Here is a 17,829-nt window from a genome sequence, read left to right as displayed (position 1 = left end):
TGTGGACTCTTTAATTTGCTGTTTTTCTTAATGAAATACTGGTAAAACCCAGTAGTACTTGTTGAATTACCATTTTAAATGCACATGTGTTTTTAGTGAAATGTCAGGTAGTTGTCACAAAGTCAGGTTCAGATTAAACCAGTTTGATGTCTGTATTAAAGCATAGGTGAAAGCTTTGTTCCTTTTTTTTTTTCAGACAGTGGATTTCCTGAGGGAACAATGCTAAAAGCAGCTGTCCTAACATTTCACTAATATGTGTCATTCTTCATAATGAAATTTACTTTATATTGCCAGCTTGTATTGAAATAACATTTTTTCATAAAACTTAAGCTTTCAATTTAATTTCAGATGGAGAACAAAACAAAACTTGGATTATTGTTTTCTTATGATGTATGCCCAGAAAAAAGGGGTTTATTATATTCAGGTAAATTTTTCTTCTTTATTTTGAGACAAGTTTATAAATGAGTCTCTGGAAATTATGTTGTTGGACACATCAGAAGGACCTACACAGAAGAGAGAACTTGATCCCATCATTTAAAGAGGGCATTAAGTATGGTGGTTATGGTATATGGGAAAGTAATTTGAGGAGGATACTGTCTCCCTGTCTGTGAAGTAGAAAGTAATTTGTCCTGTCACTTCTCTTAAGAGGCCTAGCGAAAAAAAATGAAGGAATCCAAGCAGCTTAACTTGACTGTTTTTTCCTTGTCCCTGAAATGAATTATTGTTGAGTTGCCTAGGCAAAAAAAACCAAAAACAAACCAACAACAAAAAAACCCAAACCAAAAAAAAAAAACCAAAACCCACATAACCTACGAAAAAAGCCAGCGTAGTTTTTAGTGGGAATGAAGCTAAAATCTATATTTATTTTCTTTTGAAAGTGCAATGTCACTTTAATATGACTGTTATGTATAGACATGGAATTTTTCTTTCTTAAGATATTTCTAACAACAGAGTTAAGTAGTTCTTCTCCACTTTAGCTCAGAATTGTTCCTATCATGTGTTTCTGCTTTGAAGTAGACATCTTACCTACAGGTATTGCAGATTTAGTGACTAAATGATCTTTATTTAGATGTTGTGCCTGTGTCCTTGGGGTGTAAAGTCCCACACATCTCATCTAGTTTTCACAAAGCTATGCTGGCTCCTCTCTGAGAGCTGTTGGAGTCTCAGCTCTCTGGGAAGCTGCAGAGGCAATAGCATGTGACAGTCTGGTTTGATACTGAGAAGCTGCACAAATACTAGTGCCAGCACAAGGGGGAGAGCATGACTGCCCTGTGAGAAAGGACAGGAGAAGCAGGATCCCTAATGCAGCAATGGTCTGCTCTTACTGGGAATTTAAGGGATGTAGCACCCCATGTTGGCAGTTCTGCAGCCTGGACTAGGTGGTTATGGACTATGCACCTGTGCTTCTGTTGGACAGGTGAAATGAATCCTACCTCTGCAGATGCTGTGTCTCTTAGCCTCTTGTCTCAGAGGAGGAACTCTTTCAGTGCTCTTACATTTGTGAGTCAACAGTCACATTTGTGTACAAATAATACAGATATTAAACTTGTACTGATGATGACACTTAGACTAACATTATTTCATGGATGTTTTTCCTATGAAGAAAGAAGCTGGAAAAGCAGGGTTCTAAAGTAGGAAGTTGAGATATGTTTGTGGATTCTTACTAGTTTCTGTATAACTTTTCCACAAGGATTCTGTATTAGTTCTCCACAAACAGACAGACTGATCCCTACAATAGTTATTCCAGGCTATGACATCTATGTTTTATATCAGTGCTAGCATTAGAAATACATGGCTATATGTTAGCAGTCTATTATAAGTCAGTATTTCCTAGCTGTACTTTTTTCTGTTGCTTTGCTAGTGCTTTTTTTAATGTTGATATTGCTTCTGCCTTCCTCTAGCTTGAAGATGACATTGTTGTCAAGCAGAATTATTTCAGCACAATAAAAAATTTTGCACTTCAGCTTGCCTCTGAAGATTGGATGATTCTAGAATTTTCTCAGCTGGGTTTCATTGGTAAGAAAATGTTCCCTTTTGCAGTTTGAAAGAACACATTCATACTCAAACTGTGAATTAATAGTGATCTGACTTCAAAGCTATCTTCTTTGTACTGGAAATAGACCAAGTAGTAGAAATTCACTGCCTTTTTTTGGAAGTCTGGTTTAGCTCATGGTTGTTGCTTTTGCCCCTCATTTGTTTCATATACTTTTGTATGACAGATGCAAACTCAAACTGTTGGAAAAGAGGGCATTTTTATAACCAAAAATTTTATAAAAATACTAACAATCAAACTGCAAGGCCTGATTTAATTTGGCTGCTGTTAAAATGAAAATGTAATTAAAATATAATTGACTGAAATAAAGAAAACCCATGTAAATTAGCTCCACCTAAAATAACTTCATTGCTGTTTGTGCCAAAATTTCCAAGAATTAGCAGGCATGGGTTTGTTGCAAAGCCTGTTCTATCTCCATCTTTCTACTTCATGAAGGAGAAGTTATGACAATCTGTTCCTTCCTAGATGCAGAGTCTGTCATTTGCAGTGAGCAACAGTGAGAGGAGTTAATGCAGGATCTTGGGCTGTGGGTCAACTGTCAGGGTGCTCTGGAAATTATGGTTCTTTGCTCTTACACTAACATCTTTTCATGGAGAGATACTAGACTTAACAGAAAAGCAATGATAGAGAAGTTTGGAAGAGATTTTAGAAATCAAAAGGCTATTTCATTACTACACTGATGTGTCATGATCTTTTTAAAAGCAGCAAGCTGGAGATATGCAAGGAAAAATCAAAAGCTGGGGCAGACTTTGGAGATTCCTGTGGTCAACACAAATGGTTCCAATATGAAGGCTGTGAGTTGAGTTCAGAACAGAAAGAAAATCCTATGTGTAACAGATAGAAGTGCAGCCCTCAGTTCTGTCATTCTCTTGGAAATTCTTGTTGTTCTCTTTCCTTTGGATCTACTTGCCAGAGAATGGCTTCATTTTTAGCTCAGTGACCCATAATGGTTGTACTGAGAACTGAGCATGTTGGCACTGCTTGAATATGTGCTGTCCTGTTTCCAGCTCAGCATCAGGTGGGCAATAATTCCCTGACTCTGGGGGTCTCAGAGGTTCCTGGAGTAGAAAGGAAAACAGTAATTATCCCTCCTACATGCTATGTTAGGGGACAGAATGTAGACTTTGTAGACTTGCCTGCCAGTTTAACCTACAGAAACAGTGGGGAGGAGGAAAGGAATTGGGCAGAGTGAAGTCTTCTTATACACCTGGCCATCACCTAACTGCTTTGGGCTACCACCAGAGATACACTGTTGATGAAATAATTGTGGAATTGATTCTGTGGCCTTAGAGGTGGGAGAAATAGGAAATTATGCTGCCTAGCATGGAAAAATAAGAAGTTAAGTAGTTTACTGACATCTTGCCCTAAACAAGCTTCTTCTTGGTTGGGGAACTCCTTGCAACATTCTGGTTTTGTGTTAGCAGGGACTGGTTGAATACAGCATTTGATAAGGCTTTGTTTCTACTGTTGAACAGTTAAACACTAACCCAGACTCAGCCCACAATTTGAGTTTAAGCTCCAGTCTAATTGGACTTTAAATGTAAATTCTGTATGGAGTTCCTGGGCTATAGAATTTACATCTATTCTACATTTGCCTGATTTAGTAGTAGAGTGTGCTCGCTTACAAATTGCCACTATGCAAGAATGACACATTCAAATGTGCATAAAACCAACTTACACTTTAGGATGTGTGCTGTCTACCCCATGCAGTTGTATTTCAGGTCACTTAACTTGCTCAGTATTTGTGTATTTCACCCCCACCCCACCCCGCCTTTCTATTCTCTGTTGTAGAGGGCACAGTGTTTAAGCCAGGTGGGGTAGGTAGGTAGTTCTTAATACTGAGACTTGGCTTAATCAAAAGCACAATTGTTTGTTTTTCTGTACTGTCTGTGTACTTCTGGGCAGTGTGGGCTCTGAAAGTAGCTGTAGTTAAATTTAGTTGTTAGCTCCTGCTGCTTGCATCCCTGTTCTTTGTTTCTTGTCTCATATTTGTTTGCCTCCTTTAAACTAGATGATATCAGTAAAATTTCAGACGGATTTAGCTGTGGCTACATATCTTAACGTTGCTTTTCTACCTAGAAAATTGAATTAGATTTTTTTTCTTCTTCCAATATAGCTGTTTATTCTGTTTTTAAGCTTTGAGAGAAAAATTAGTATTCATAAGAGCAACTAAAGCTTTTGGCTCTGGTACACATTGGTGTGCTATAACCATATATTGCTTGGAAATTATATGCAAGTAATGTAGATTTTTTTCTCATCTCTGCTATCCCTTTATGGATCTTGATGCAAACATACTGTGGCAATTTGGTAATGCAGAGACCTTTGGGAAGAGCAGCAGTAGTTTGTAACTGGGGATCAGTTTTATGTCTAGATGTCCAAGAAAGAATGCAGAGCACTGAATTCACAGAATCATAGAATGGTCTGGTGTGGAAAGGACCTTGAAGTCATCCAGTTCCAACCCCCCTGCCAAGGAAAAGGACACCTGTCCCTAGACCTAGTTGCTCAGAGCTCCATCCAGCCTGGCTTTGAACACTTCCAGGGATGGACTATCCACAGCTTCTCTGGGCAACTGTTGTCTAGATGCTACTGATTTACAAACAATCTCTCAACAAGAGAGCTGTGGTTGATTCACTGTTAGCTGCTGGAAACCTTGTTTAGCTTGCAAGTTTGCGAGGTAAAAATGTGGGTTTTTTTGTCATAGTGTATTTCTGAACTGAAAATCTAATTTATGCAAGTGCTACATGAGGAAGTGGCAAATGTAGCTATTTAGGCTGACAGCAGGATTATAGAATTCTGTCACCTCTGCCACAGAACAGACGTTGCTTCCTTTGGTTTTTTTTAATCCTGAAAGCATAGTCTTAAGTGCTGTCAAGTATCTAATAAATAATGGGTGAGATGTATGCTGTTTCCTTAAGAAGCTCTGTGGAAGGAGATGTATCTTTTACTCTTCTGGATTCTCGTTTGCACCCAAGACCTGTGACATAATGTAGGAAAGTCCTACGAGCTTTTTATGAGGAATAATGATTTGTCTTCCAACTGCCTGCAAGCTGAAGTGTTTTCCAGAGGAACTGCAATCCTTGCACTGTACCTATAATGCCAGCTGTCACAAATATTTCATGGAGTGGTCTGAAATGGCCTTTTGGTTTTCTTATACAGTTCCTCTGAGTCTTGTTGTGCCCTGATGTTTTAAGGCCTGTAGTTGTGATTATTTTAAGTTGTTCTGATTGCAGTTTTGCTCAAGCTGTGCACATAGTTGAAGTTTGGGAAAGAGCAGAGCAAGTCAAACATTTGAGCTTTAAATAACTTCAAAGAGATTCTGGTTTTAATGCCAGCAATTTGCATATCATTACCAGGGAAAGCATTGAAAACATCAGCTATAGCTAGACTATGTGCTTGCAGGTGTAAAATTATTGTTGGTGTAGACTAAATGTTAGTGATGCTCATGTGGAAGAATTAAAATGATTTAGATATTGGCAATTCAGGGAACTAGAAAACAAAGTGCTATATTTTGTGTGTGCCTTGTATTTGCCAGCAAAATACTGAGATAGCCAGAATAATTCACTAAGGATGGCCTTTAAAAGGACTGAAAAATGAATAGAAGTCTTGTCAGGTCACAATAAATCAGAAAGTGTTCCACAGTTTGGTCATTTTTTCAGTCCTGATTGTAATTTTTATCAATATAGATAAATTAGAGAAAGTCTATATTTTGTAGATCTAGAATTTTATGGAGTAAAATTTTACCTTTGTCTCTTAGTTCTTTCAGATTTTGGAGTTTCTTCACAATGGTAGGTTGTGTGTTCCCAGAATCTAAAAGCTCTGAAGTTTTGTCAGCAGATTTATGTCTGTTCCCATGTAAGGTACCAAGTGCATTTACGTGGAGCAGGATGAGCCATTGCTTCAATTCTTTCACAGACTTTGCAGTTAGAGGCAGTGCATGTTCACTGCAGTGTTTTGCTTAGGCCTCTTTGGCTTGATGATTTCTGACTGCATATTGGGGATGGCCCAATATGGGCAATCCCTGGGTTGGGTTTGGGTGGTGTCTCAGTGGTTGTGTGGCTCACAGCACTTTCCTCATATGCAGCTGCATGGGAGCTGCAGGGCAGAAGGACCTTAGCAAATGTTTCCGCTTGTTCTTGGGCTGTGGCTGTGCCCTAGGGAAGCCAGGCTGGTGCTGCTGCTGCTCTTGGCTAGGAGAGACTAGGCAAGGCTTGGTTGATTTGGATTCAGAGGGGCTGGGTGTTGGATCTCTGCAGTAGGAGTTGTACTGGTTTAGTTTCCATTTCCTGTGGCCAGCTAGGGATCCAGAGTTTTGAAGACCTGTTTAACCAGAGACTTCACTGTAGAGCTCTGGTTTTGAGCTGCTATAGAGAGACTGTTTTAATGGGAAAAAGAGGACATGGATCCATGGCAGAACTGCTGTACAGGTGGTGTCCTGAGACAGAAATGATAGTTGAGTGAGGCGATGTTATACAGAGGGACGAGGGGCTTGGACCAGGCTGTATATGGAAGGTGGTGACAGCATTTCAGAAAGTGGTGTGGGGATGTCTGTCCTTGATTACTGAAGGAAGACAGGAGGACTTGTCTTGGGATCAGGGTGTTTCCTGTTCATCTTTGCTCCAGTGTTCATTAGGAATTAACTTGAGAAGACTTTGTCTCCAATGTTGAACACTTCCATGGTGCTGCGAGTCTAATGGACCCTGCTTGGGTCTAAAGATGCCAGTGCAGGTAAAGCTGGCTCACCTCCCTTATTCTGACTAGCTGCAGTTGGATGTGCAGAGTGGCTTGGTTGGTTGGTTTGGTTTTTTGTGGTTGGTTGGTTGGGTTTTGTTTTTCCCTACTGTGCCCTGGGACATCACCATGGCAATTGGATTATTCCCAAAGTCTGGAGTGGTTGACTCATGGTGGACAGTAGAGTGCCAGCCTAAAGGAAACTGCTTCTGAGCCTAGATAAGTTTGACATATGGAGGTAAATAATACATTGATATCCTGCTTCTATTTTATGTAAAATTAGGATAACTTAAATTAGGGATACGAGTAAATTCCTACTCTTATCTTCAGTCTTGTTCTCAGTTTGCTTAATTGTAGGATCCTGTACCTTCATGCCAAGTTCTCAGTGACATGGTCTGCGAGTGAGGACAAGACAATAATCCTTATGTTCTTCAGAAGATGAGCTAGTCAAAGTAAAAAATGTCAGTGTGATTCTTCTGCTCTGTCCTTGAATAGAAGAATAAAAGGATTCTGGAGCATCATGGCTGTGTATAGATCCTGGAAGAGGCATTGAGATTAGGGTAATATGTGGGGATATTTCTGTCTTCTGACTCTCATCATATTGTGCATCTCTCTGACAACACATGGAAAGGTGCACTTTGTATGGAAACAGATGTGACTGACAGACTGCCTCAGCAGTTGTCACCTAGAAATGATGGTTTCAGTCCCATAAAAATCCCAGAAACATCTGATTAGTCCCATTTTTTAGCTGGTGTTTCATCAGGGCTTACAATATTTTTCTCCTCTCCTGCCCTATGCCATTGAAAGCAGTAGGCTGAGATGAATCACCAGGAAAACGGGGGTCTGTTTTAGTTGGAAGTGTGACAAGCTGAAAGCTGTTATTCTGCATGACTCTTTTACACAACATTTAACTAATCATATGATTGTTTCCTAACCATTTTTAAATATTTACTTCCACAAATAATGTTAAACAATGTACTAATAAAAATAAGAACATCTTTCTGATATCTTTTAAGAATAAAGTTTTGCAATTGTCCCTAGCTTAGTAGGTGTTGTCCCTTGTGTAGTGGGAGTTTCAAATTTTAGTTACAGAGTATTTTCATGTGGAGATACCTATTTGAGGACCTCATTACAGCAGCACCTTAGAAGTGATGACAATATTTTGCTTCGTAAAGGGCTGGATAAAAAGTTTCTGTAAGGGACAATGCTGATATAACAATGTCAAATTAGTTATTGTTTTCTCACATTTACTTTTCCACTCCAGTATGTGAATTGTCTACTATAATGAGAACAGCATCATTCTAACAGGTGAAATAATTGGTACTTTAGTCAGATGCTTCTTCCATATTTATTGCATGGCATGATGTAGCCTTACTCAGACACCTCCAAACTCCTCTCAGAGTTTCCATTGAGTATTCTTGCATTGGTTTTGTTCTGATCCTATTTCACACAAGTCATAAAGAAACGAGATTACATCAGACCTGCTTTCTGAAAGGGGCAAGGCTCTTCCAGTGATCTCTTTACATCGACTCCACCTGGTTTTCCTAAGAGTAGAGAAAATATTAGAACCTCTACCACTTGTGGAACTTGCTATTTAGAAAGTCTGTGGAGGCCTCTATGGAGTCTATGGAGTGGAAAAAAACCCTCAAGACATTTCCTGTGCCTGACTGCTGTGTGTCAGTGTGTTGTACAGGACTCCAAAATGTGGATGTACAGAAGATTTGCATTGGAAAAGAGCTTCTCCTGGACTCTGTTCCAGTTGGTGCACATATGCCCCAATAGCCCATCCCTGTTTAGTCCCGCACTTCCCACATCTCAGCAACATCTGCAGAACTGAATCACTTCAGCCGATGTCTTCCTGAGAGATTCATTGTTCCATTATGTCTTTTTTCCTTGCCTTCTCTGTTGTAACCTGGCAAAGACTTCAGACTGCATCTGCAAACCTGGTGATGTTTTCTGAATCACCAAAATTCAGAAAACATCTGAAATCTGGAGCTGCCTTTGGGATTTTAGCTGGCATGTGGTCATAGAATCATTTTGGTTGGAAAAGACCTCAAAGATCATCGAGACACACCTCTAACTCAGCACTGCTAAATCTACCACTAAACCATGTCCCCAGGTGCCACCACATCCACCTGTCTACTCCAGGGATGGTGCCTTAAGCATTCTCCTCAGCAGCCTGTTCCAATGCTTCAGTGCAGACCCTGGTACAAGCACTTGTCAGTCTGTCTTCAGCCTTGGACTGCCCCACTCCCAGCTGTGTTGCTCCTGGTAGCAGTGTTTTCATGCAAGGCACCTTTTTCAGGTGCTGCATTCAGATTGACACAGTAGCCCCATGCATCGGCCACTGTTCTCTTCAGCCACCTCTGCTGCCAGAGGAGTGTATTCCACAGCCATGTAGGTGATTGCTCATATTAGATGGACTTTCTTCATCAACAGTAAGTTTCCTTCTTTTGCAAAGGCCTCCTTTAAGTCTCACAGTCTGCAGGATTCCCAAGAATCCTTTAGCACAGTGCTACCCAGAAGTCCTGCTGATGGCCTATGCGCCGCAGAAAAAAACTCTGGTCCTTGTGGGATGTCAATGAGTTGCATTGTCTCTGGATATGTTCTGTTCTTCTTTCCCTTTGATTTCCTGCCCAGAAGGTTCTGAAGTTAGAGTTAGGTGTTGCATCTCTGCTTTCTGTACCTGCAGTAGCTGAAATTTTATGATTGGGCAGATAACAGTTGCAATACTCCTCATCTCAGGTACTTGTACTTATGTGTGACGTGGGGAATAATAGATGCCAATCCATAATTCTTCTTTCTTTTAATATTTCAAACTGACCATTTCTATTCTTAAGGACACTGTGTTGTGGCACATTGAATATACACTGAATATTTTGATAGCACTAAGATATATGACAAGTTCTTGTTTGAATAGCTGTTTTATTTAGTTGCAAGGTATGGAACTTCTAATAACATTGAAATTTCAAGTTGTTCAGTGCTAATATTTCTTGTCTTGGCACAAATATTATCATCTGCTATCTCATGTATTTCAAAAGACAGTGTTGTCTTTAATCTAAAGTAACTCCAGTTATTCTTAATGTCACCCACAGGTAAAATGTTCCAGTCTCCAGATATCACTCTTATTGTAGAATTCATATTTATGTTTTATAAAGAGAAACCTATTGATTGGCTCCTGGACCATATCCTCTGGGTGAAAGTGTGTAATCCTGAGAAAGATGCTGTAAGTTTGTTTTTATTATAAAGCTTTTAAAATGTTTTTATGATGATGAATGAGTTAATTTTTGTGAGCTGAAAGGCAGCATAGTGTACATTATGGTTACTGCATGCTGTGGAAGAGTCTTTCTTCCTGCCAAGATTTTCATCTCAAAAAGAACTTTAGAGGGAAGTTCTCAGGGGCATCATGGATGTTATTGCTTCAGATTTTGATGAGAAGAGATGGGTGCAGTAGGATAAAAAGGAAAAGTCTAGTAAGATTCTATGTGTAACAGACCTAAAATAAACTTATACACGTAACCATCTGAGAAGTTCTGCAGGATGTCACTGCTTGGATAGCACTCTTGGAGAAAGTTACAAAGGGGGAATAAAATTCACATTTTGGTCCTCCATTTCTCAAGAGACTCCCTGGCTGAATAAACAGGTTCTGTGCAAGGACCTTGAACAGTATTACATTTGCACAGCAGAAATCTTGGTAGATTTCTGGAATGAAAACAAGAAAAACTGGATAAATAGGCCTAGGTTCTTAGGTTGTGTTGGTTTTTACTAATGTGTTGTTTTGTTTTTGTTTTTTATCCCACCCTTACCTTTTGCCCCCACCATTTCAGAAACATTGTGATCGACAGAAATCTAACCTACGGATACGCTTCAGGCCTTCTCTTTTCCAGCATGTTGGCCTCCACTCTTCTCTAGCAGGGAAGATCCAGAAACTCACAGTTAGTAGAAAATATTTCCCTTCCTTTACAGAGCAGACTGATTAAATGAAAAACATTGTGGAGAAAAAAAGGCCTTGTCTTGTTGTCTTGCATTTTCAAGCATGATGTATGTTGCTCCAGCTGGAATTAAATCTGATACAGACTGGTTACTATAAAGTAGAAGTGCTAGTCCAGCTTATTTATGTGGATTTTTGCTAGGGGATATTTTTCTAATTTTTTTTACTTTAATGGAATGTCCATATTACTGAGCAGTCAGTACAAGATCTGATGCCCCCAAAATGAGTAATGCGTTCATTTTCCATTTTATGCCGATGTTTGTTTTAAGTGTAACCACTTGGGAAAGGAACATAATAAACAAGGTTGACTGACCAGCATGATGTTTGTCTGTCTTTTAATTAGGATAAAGACTTCCTGAAACCATTACTGCACAAAATCCACGTGAATCCACCTGCAGAGGTTTCGACATCTTTAAAAGTCTACCAGGGGCATACGCTAGAAAAAACCTACGTAGGGGAAGACTTTTTCTGGGCTGTCACACCAGTTGCTGGAGATTATATTCTCTTTAAATTTGACAAGCCAGTCAATGTAGAAAGGTTAGTAATTACTTGCTGCTGGTCTCATATATGAAGTTGCTTGTGCCAAGAATGCTTGAAGGTAGAATTTGGGGCTGTCATTATAACCTAGAGTGAAATGGTGTAGGATATTTGGAGTTCAGCTGAAACAGTGATTATTACTGTCTTCCCTCTAATTCTCTTACTATGGTAAATTTTGTCTTGCTTTTAAATTTTCTTTTTCCTTTAATCTTTAAGAGCCTTTATGAAAAATGCAATGCAAAGCCAGTGCTTCTCTGATGCGGAGAATTTAAAATTTAAATTTTTGTATTTGGTCAGTCTGTTTCTAATTACAGAGCAATTGTGCAGCATGGTGTGTGGTACACTGTGTTGTGCCCTGTGGCCATGGTCCCTTGGTTGTCCAGATCAGAAATCTTGCTGGAGCATCTAAGGATGTCCCCAGACCTGAAAGTTGGGGACTCTGAAGGGCAATATTCTGTAAGATGTAGCTTTAGGGGTTGAAACAAGTCACTGTGCTAAGATTCCAGCTTGACCTGTTTAAAAAATATTGAAATGTAACAAAAAAGAAAGGGGGGGGTGCTTTCAAAATACAAATATCTGAGATTTGATGGGGTACTAAAGGCAACTTCTTTTCAACTACTGGTCAGATTAAATAAGGGTAATCAAGGGTAATTAGCACTGTAGAGATTAGTCATCCTTTAGTTTTCTTGAGACTCATTTGCTGATTTGCTGGCTACTGTCTCACCAACACAGTAATTCAAGATTTATAAAATACTTTTTTTTTTTTAATGTCCAGTTAAGTATCGCTATGTTAGTGGATTCCTTTTCTCCTTACTTCACACACCTTATGTGGGTTTTTTTTTAGACCAATACCTACAGCCTGGTAGAACAAAGTTTCTTTGAATCAATTTGACTGGATGTTTTTCTTGTGAGGGAGACATTTTTGCTGTCCTGAACTGAATCCAGTTAGTCAGCTTGTGTACCTTGGTACATAATCAAAGGCTGAGTCTTCACCTTGGCTTAGCACAACAGTGAAGATCAGTAGTTCCTTGTGACTATGTTGTTCCAAACTGGTCTGACCTGTGAAACTCAAGGTTGTTGTTTGAGATGTCAGATTACTGTCTCAGTAGATTGCTATGCTTTGAAAGACTTCCCTGGTTAGCTGTCCAAGGTGCATGTGTGGAGGAGCATAACTGCCACACCTCCTTGGATTAAAGGCAAAATATTTTTTCTGTGCCAACAGTTGAAAAATGTATTTTTTTATACCTGCTGCCTTAATTCTGAAGGGAACTAGGGGAATGAGAAAGTACTAATTATCTGTATAAAAGGTGGGAAAATAATGTTCATTTTGGTGCCCTGGAAAATTGTAGCCAGGCCTAAGGTAGTTATGTCCACCTGCTGTGTTAAGAATAGTCTTAGCTGTAGAGGATTATATGTTTTGGTTTTTTTGGGGGGAAGAAGTGGGCTTTTTCAGGGTATTTTTTTGTTTGGTTTGGGGCTTCTTTTGTTTGTGGGGGTTTGTTTTGGGGGGTTTTGGGGGGGGGGGAGGGTGGGGGAGGGTGTTTTTTGTTTTTTTGGTGGGTTTTTTTTTGTTTTTTTGGTTTCTTTTTTTTGTTTTCTTTGTCATTGTTCTGGGGGGTTTTGTGGTTGTGCATTTTTTGTGGAGGTTTATTCGGTTGTAGGATTTGTTTGGGGATTTTTGTGTTGGTTGGTTTGCTTTTTTGTTTGGTTGTATGATTTGGTGGTTGTTTGTTTTGGTTTTTCCTTGTTTGTTTTGTTTTAATATTTTTATTTATTGAAGAAATGCATTTTAGTTTTAGAAGAAAGGAAACATCTTGTATTCTGTTGCTTCCTCAAAGGAAGTTCACAATTTTGAATTATGCTACCTATTCAGCTATCATTGTAAGCCATTTCAAAGTTCATTATAACTTTTAGCTTCTATTGCCACAGTGTCCTCAAAAATACAGTATTTTACCTTTCTGAAGTCAGTGGCTAATTAGATTTACAGATGTTGTAATTTCAAATTATTGGGGATTTGTTTGTCTGTGTAACGTGACCAGCAGCTGCAGAATTTGGCAAGTGCAGGTCTAGCAGAGCAGTGGAGTTTCCTGATATTTCAAGGATGCTTACTGAGGCAGTCGAAAATAAAACTGTGACTGGCAGATTGAAACACAGAAAAGGGAAAATGGACCAAGCATTAGGAAGACTTACCTGGTGGGGAAATGCATCTGATGGTGGGAATTAAGAGTAGAAAATACACTTTTGATAGCAATCTTGTGTCTGTGAAAAGATGCAACAGGCTTTTTCTTTTTCCTTTTTCTCTTTTAAGTATTAGAAGAGCTCTTTGAATTTAAAGGAAATTTTGTCTGCCAAGTCAGTTTGAGGTAACTGCTTAGTAACTGCCATAATAAATTTGTGATGAAGAAGTTTTTTAATGGAAATACTGACCACAGCTCTGACTGAATAAATAGCACATTTACTGCACTGTGACAGAGCACTGACTTGTTCCTGTAGTTTATTTTTCCACACCAAATGTTTTGCTGAGCTGAATTTGAGATTTCTGCAGTTCAGTAATTAGCTCTCATTAAGTCTTTAATTTTTGAGATCTGAGAATATTATCAGGGATAACACTGTCAAGGATCTCTTAACTGAAAGTGAGACCTGAGTTCACTTCACTGAGCAGAAAGTAGCATTTGTGCCTATTTAATGCAAGATCTGGCTGGCAGATTCCTGCTGAATATTAAGCAGTCCAATAGATGGTGCTTGTTCTAAAGCACACCTGGAGATCAGGCACATGTAAATTGAAACATTCTAAAGCTTACTTTAGTGACAGCTCTTGTACTGAAGCTTTCTAGGCTCTTTCCAAGCAAAAGTTCTCCAGCCAAAACACCAAAGTCCCTTAAGAGTAATCTAGGGTCTCATCCTTTGCAATAAGAAAATAGATACATTTCTTTCAGTAGAAAGTCCTGGAGAAGGAAAGTAGGTTGAAGGAGGTTCCTCTTAAAAACAAATTGCTTAACAGTGCTGAAGATATGTTTGGTTTTGGTTGGTTGGTTTTGTTTTTTTTTTAAATAAAGGCATGGTCTGTTCTTTAAGTGCTCAAAACAGCCTACATTGTAAAGATAAATAATATTGAATGTGTGTTCCCTCAGGTTTTTGCATAATTATTGAAATCCACTTTGCTGTTTTGGCATGTACATTGCTGTTCCAAGCACAGATTTATTTATTAAAGCTGACAATTGTATTTAAGAGTTTCTTTATGAACCAGTCAAAACACATCTGAGCAAGACATTCCATTGCAGCACTTAGGTGATGCTGGTGTCCATCATCATCACAACCTTTTCTTTTTTGACTAAGTTTGAGAGTCCTCCCTATAGGTGTGATGGACACAAATCAGATGTTGTTTTCAAAGAACATATGCACTAATTACTTTGAGAAAGCCCTTGAAAGTGCATAACTTATGGCTGTTCTGCAGTAGGAATTAAGAATGGATATTTTTAGAAAGGGCTTCTGGTTTGCTTCAGTAAAAAAGCATTTTAAATGCTAACCTTGATTTTAAAAGAAAAAAAGCTGCAGGAAAAGACAAGTATGTATTTTATACCGTGGGAAAAAAAAGGAACACCAAAAACCGATACTCACCCCCCAACTCACTAGTATACATATTTAAATTTGCTTTATATTTTTTGAATATGAGGCTCATTGTTTCTTGTATGTAACTGCTTCACAGAATCATCAAGGTTAGAAGAGACCTTCAAGGTCATCTAGTGCAACCATCAACCCCCCCTATCCCTAAGTGCCACATACAGTTGCTTCTTGGAAACTTCTTGAGATGGTGACTTCATCACCTCCCTGGACAATATTCCAATGCTTGACTGCTCTTTCAGTGCAGAAAATATTTCTAGTATCTAATCTGAACCTCTCCTGTTGCAACTTAAGGCCATTTCCTCTTGTCCTTTCCACATGGTAGAAGAGACTGACCCTCACCTGGCTCCAACTATAGGACTTGTGCTCCAGACTCTTCTGCAATACTGCTTCATAGTGTTACTTGGAATATTTTCAAAAGGATTAGCTGCTTACTTTTTTTAGGGGAGGGTTAATGTGGTTTTGCTTGTAGTGTTGGGTTTTTTTCCTTCCCTTTCCCCCTCATCACTGCTTTGAACTCTATAGCTGCCCTGTAGCTGGTTGGCCTCTCCTTTTACCAACTTACTGAGTAGTCATTCTAATTTGACATTGACTGTTAATAAAGTGACTTTATGAGGTACAAATTACTGACTGGTATTTTAGTTTTAAAGTGGAATCTTAATACCTTGACAAACCACCTTGTAGATTACATTTGCCATCTTGTGCTCTGATATTGTCATAGACACTGGATGTGCAGTATTTGAGACTGTTCATCTCATTTTCTGTGTCCTGGGCACTGGAATCACAGGGAACACATGATGCTAACCTCACTTATATTTCCAGTGGCATCTTCTCACAACAGAGACTTAATAGTCATGCAAGAAAAAATATATTTGACTATTTAAGCTAGAAAATCAATGTATTGAATGTGAATAGTATCTTGTTGGACTCCTGGTAACTAAATATATACATTATTTTGTCTGCTTTGAAATTATTGTGACAGTGCTGAAAAATACCTGCATAAAACATGACAGATGGGTGCGTGCTATTTTGTAAAGGAAAATAAAGGCAGCTTTTGAAACAAGTTCTCTAGCAGTGAAAAATAATTTTTTTTTTAAGTACAAAAAAATTACCAAAAAAGTATCATTGCAGTCAGTCTTGTATGTATCCAAAATGTAATTAATTATCCATCCTACAGGGATGGAAGTCTTCCTGTGGCTAGAGAGATACAAGATCAAATGCATTACATCAGAAAAAAAACTTCTTAACAGCTTTTCAAAACTGGAAATGAGACTTCCTCATCATTTGCTTTTGCAGTACCAACCACTCAAAACCTAGAGACCTGCAAAATTGTTCTGGTTTAAATGAGTACAGCAGTGACTTGCCTGATGTATAAGCTGTTGTTTGTTCATAGTCACTGTTCAGTGTAGAACCTCCCCTTCAGCCCAGTATATTAAACCTTTTATGGGCAGTTTTAGTTCAAGAACCTTGTAAGTGCATAAACATAGAGTGTATCATTTAGAAGTAATCTTTAATTCTGATTCTAAAGATGTATGCTAATAAAGTGCATAACACCATTTTATGAAGCTTGTAATGGTCATGTCAGCTGATAGGAAATATTTGAAAATCTCTGAGTCTATTATTTTAAATGTTTTGGTGTTTGTCAGTACATTTCAGGTGGGATAATACTTTTAGTGTACATAAAAGAGAATTTGAGAACTTTGGTTTTTCTGTCTGCATAAGCTTCTGTACTAATGAGTAGAACATCCTCAAATGGATGCACTGACAGTAGGGATTTGGCAGGCAGGCTCCCAGGCACTGATGCTGTTTGCTCTGGGCATGGAATTCTGCCCATAACAATGAGGCCAGGACTTCATGTGAAAAGGGAAAAAATCCTTAAAGTATGGATCAGGGACAGAAGAAAAGAGCTGCCTAAGCCAAGGACATGCTGCTTTTTCCTTAATGGTACTAATATCCAAGATTTGTGTACTTGGCAGTGTTCCTGGATTTATAGCTCTTAGTCAGAAATCTTGGAGGCTTAATGCTGTTGCCAAAATGTTGGATGTCTAATGCCACTTGAGATACTCTAGAATACTTCACGTGATTTCCAGAAGGACTGGAGTCTCTGAGATGTCATAATTGCATCTTTGCATCTTGATGAGGTCACATACCCAAGTGCAATCTCAAATGGTAGCAAATGCCTGTTTATAGGAAGACTGAAGGGAGTTATCTGTGCTTCCCCAGCCAAGCTGGAGGGGTAAGAAATGTTCATGTGCATACACCCACATAGACACACACACACATACTAAACTCAAAACCCCAGCAAAGCCTTTTTACATCTCACTGGATTAAAAATTTATCAGAATTAACCTTGTAAAAGAACAGTCAATCACCCCCAGCAAAAAATTCAAACAAATAAAAAACCCATATCCACGAAATAGAAAAAAACCCAAACCACCTCCAAAATGAAAAATTTAGGAATAGTTTAATGCTAGACATTTTTATCACAGTTGATGTGAGCCCACTCCAGAGAGACAGTGCAGCTTTAGAAAGTGGATGTCACAGTCTTGTCTGGGAAACAGTAGAAGAGCAGACCAGAGAATGAGATTTTCTTACACAGCTGAATACCTCCTACACATACTGCACAAGTGAAGAAGGTTAGGAAATGGTACAGGTTTCATTGATTCAGATTGAGTTTTGAAGTGGTGTGAGAAAATAAATTTCTTGTGCATGTGATAGGTAAATCAGACTCAGACCACTCCCCAGAATCCTCTTCAGTCAAGTTACTTTGTGGTCCATTGACAGACATGAGAAAGTTCAGTCCTTTTGGTGCACTGGGTCGACACTTCTGTGAAAATGGGGAATTCAACCCCTGCAGCTCTCAACCATGCAGCCCAATTTATATAAAGACACTTAGATG

The 17,829-nt window shown here is 38.8% G+C and overlaps 1 protein-coding gene across 1 annotated transcript in view; it reads left to right on the top strand.

Moving 5' to 3' along the window:
• Positions 1-17,829, top strand: part of MGAT4A (alpha-1,3-mannosyl-glycoprotein 4-beta-N-acetylglucosaminyltransferase A) — a 76,698-nt gene that overhangs the window by 45,647 nt on the left and 13,222 nt on the right. The window contains exons 8-12 of the mRNA XM_030234985.2: positions 349-424; positions 1,902-2,016; positions 9,877-10,007; positions 10,609-10,716; positions 11,116-11,309. Coding sequence (XP_030090845.1) covers positions 349-424; positions 1,902-2,016; positions 9,877-10,007; positions 10,609-10,716; positions 11,116-11,309 — 624 coding nt within the window. The remainder of the gene's footprint in view (positions 1-348; positions 425-1,901; positions 2,017-9,876; positions 10,008-10,608; positions 10,717-11,115; positions 11,310-17,829) is intronic.

The sequence above is a fragment of the Serinus canaria genome, chromosome 1 (assembly GCF_022539315.1).
Source record: "Serinus canaria isolate serCan28SL12 chromosome 1, serCan2020, whole genome shotgun sequence".
Lineage (NCBI taxonomy): Eukaryota > Metazoa > Chordata > Aves > Passeriformes > Fringillidae > Serinus > Serinus canaria.
Note: the sequence above shows the minus strand (reverse complement) of the source record. Positions and strands in the feature narration are given on the sequence as shown.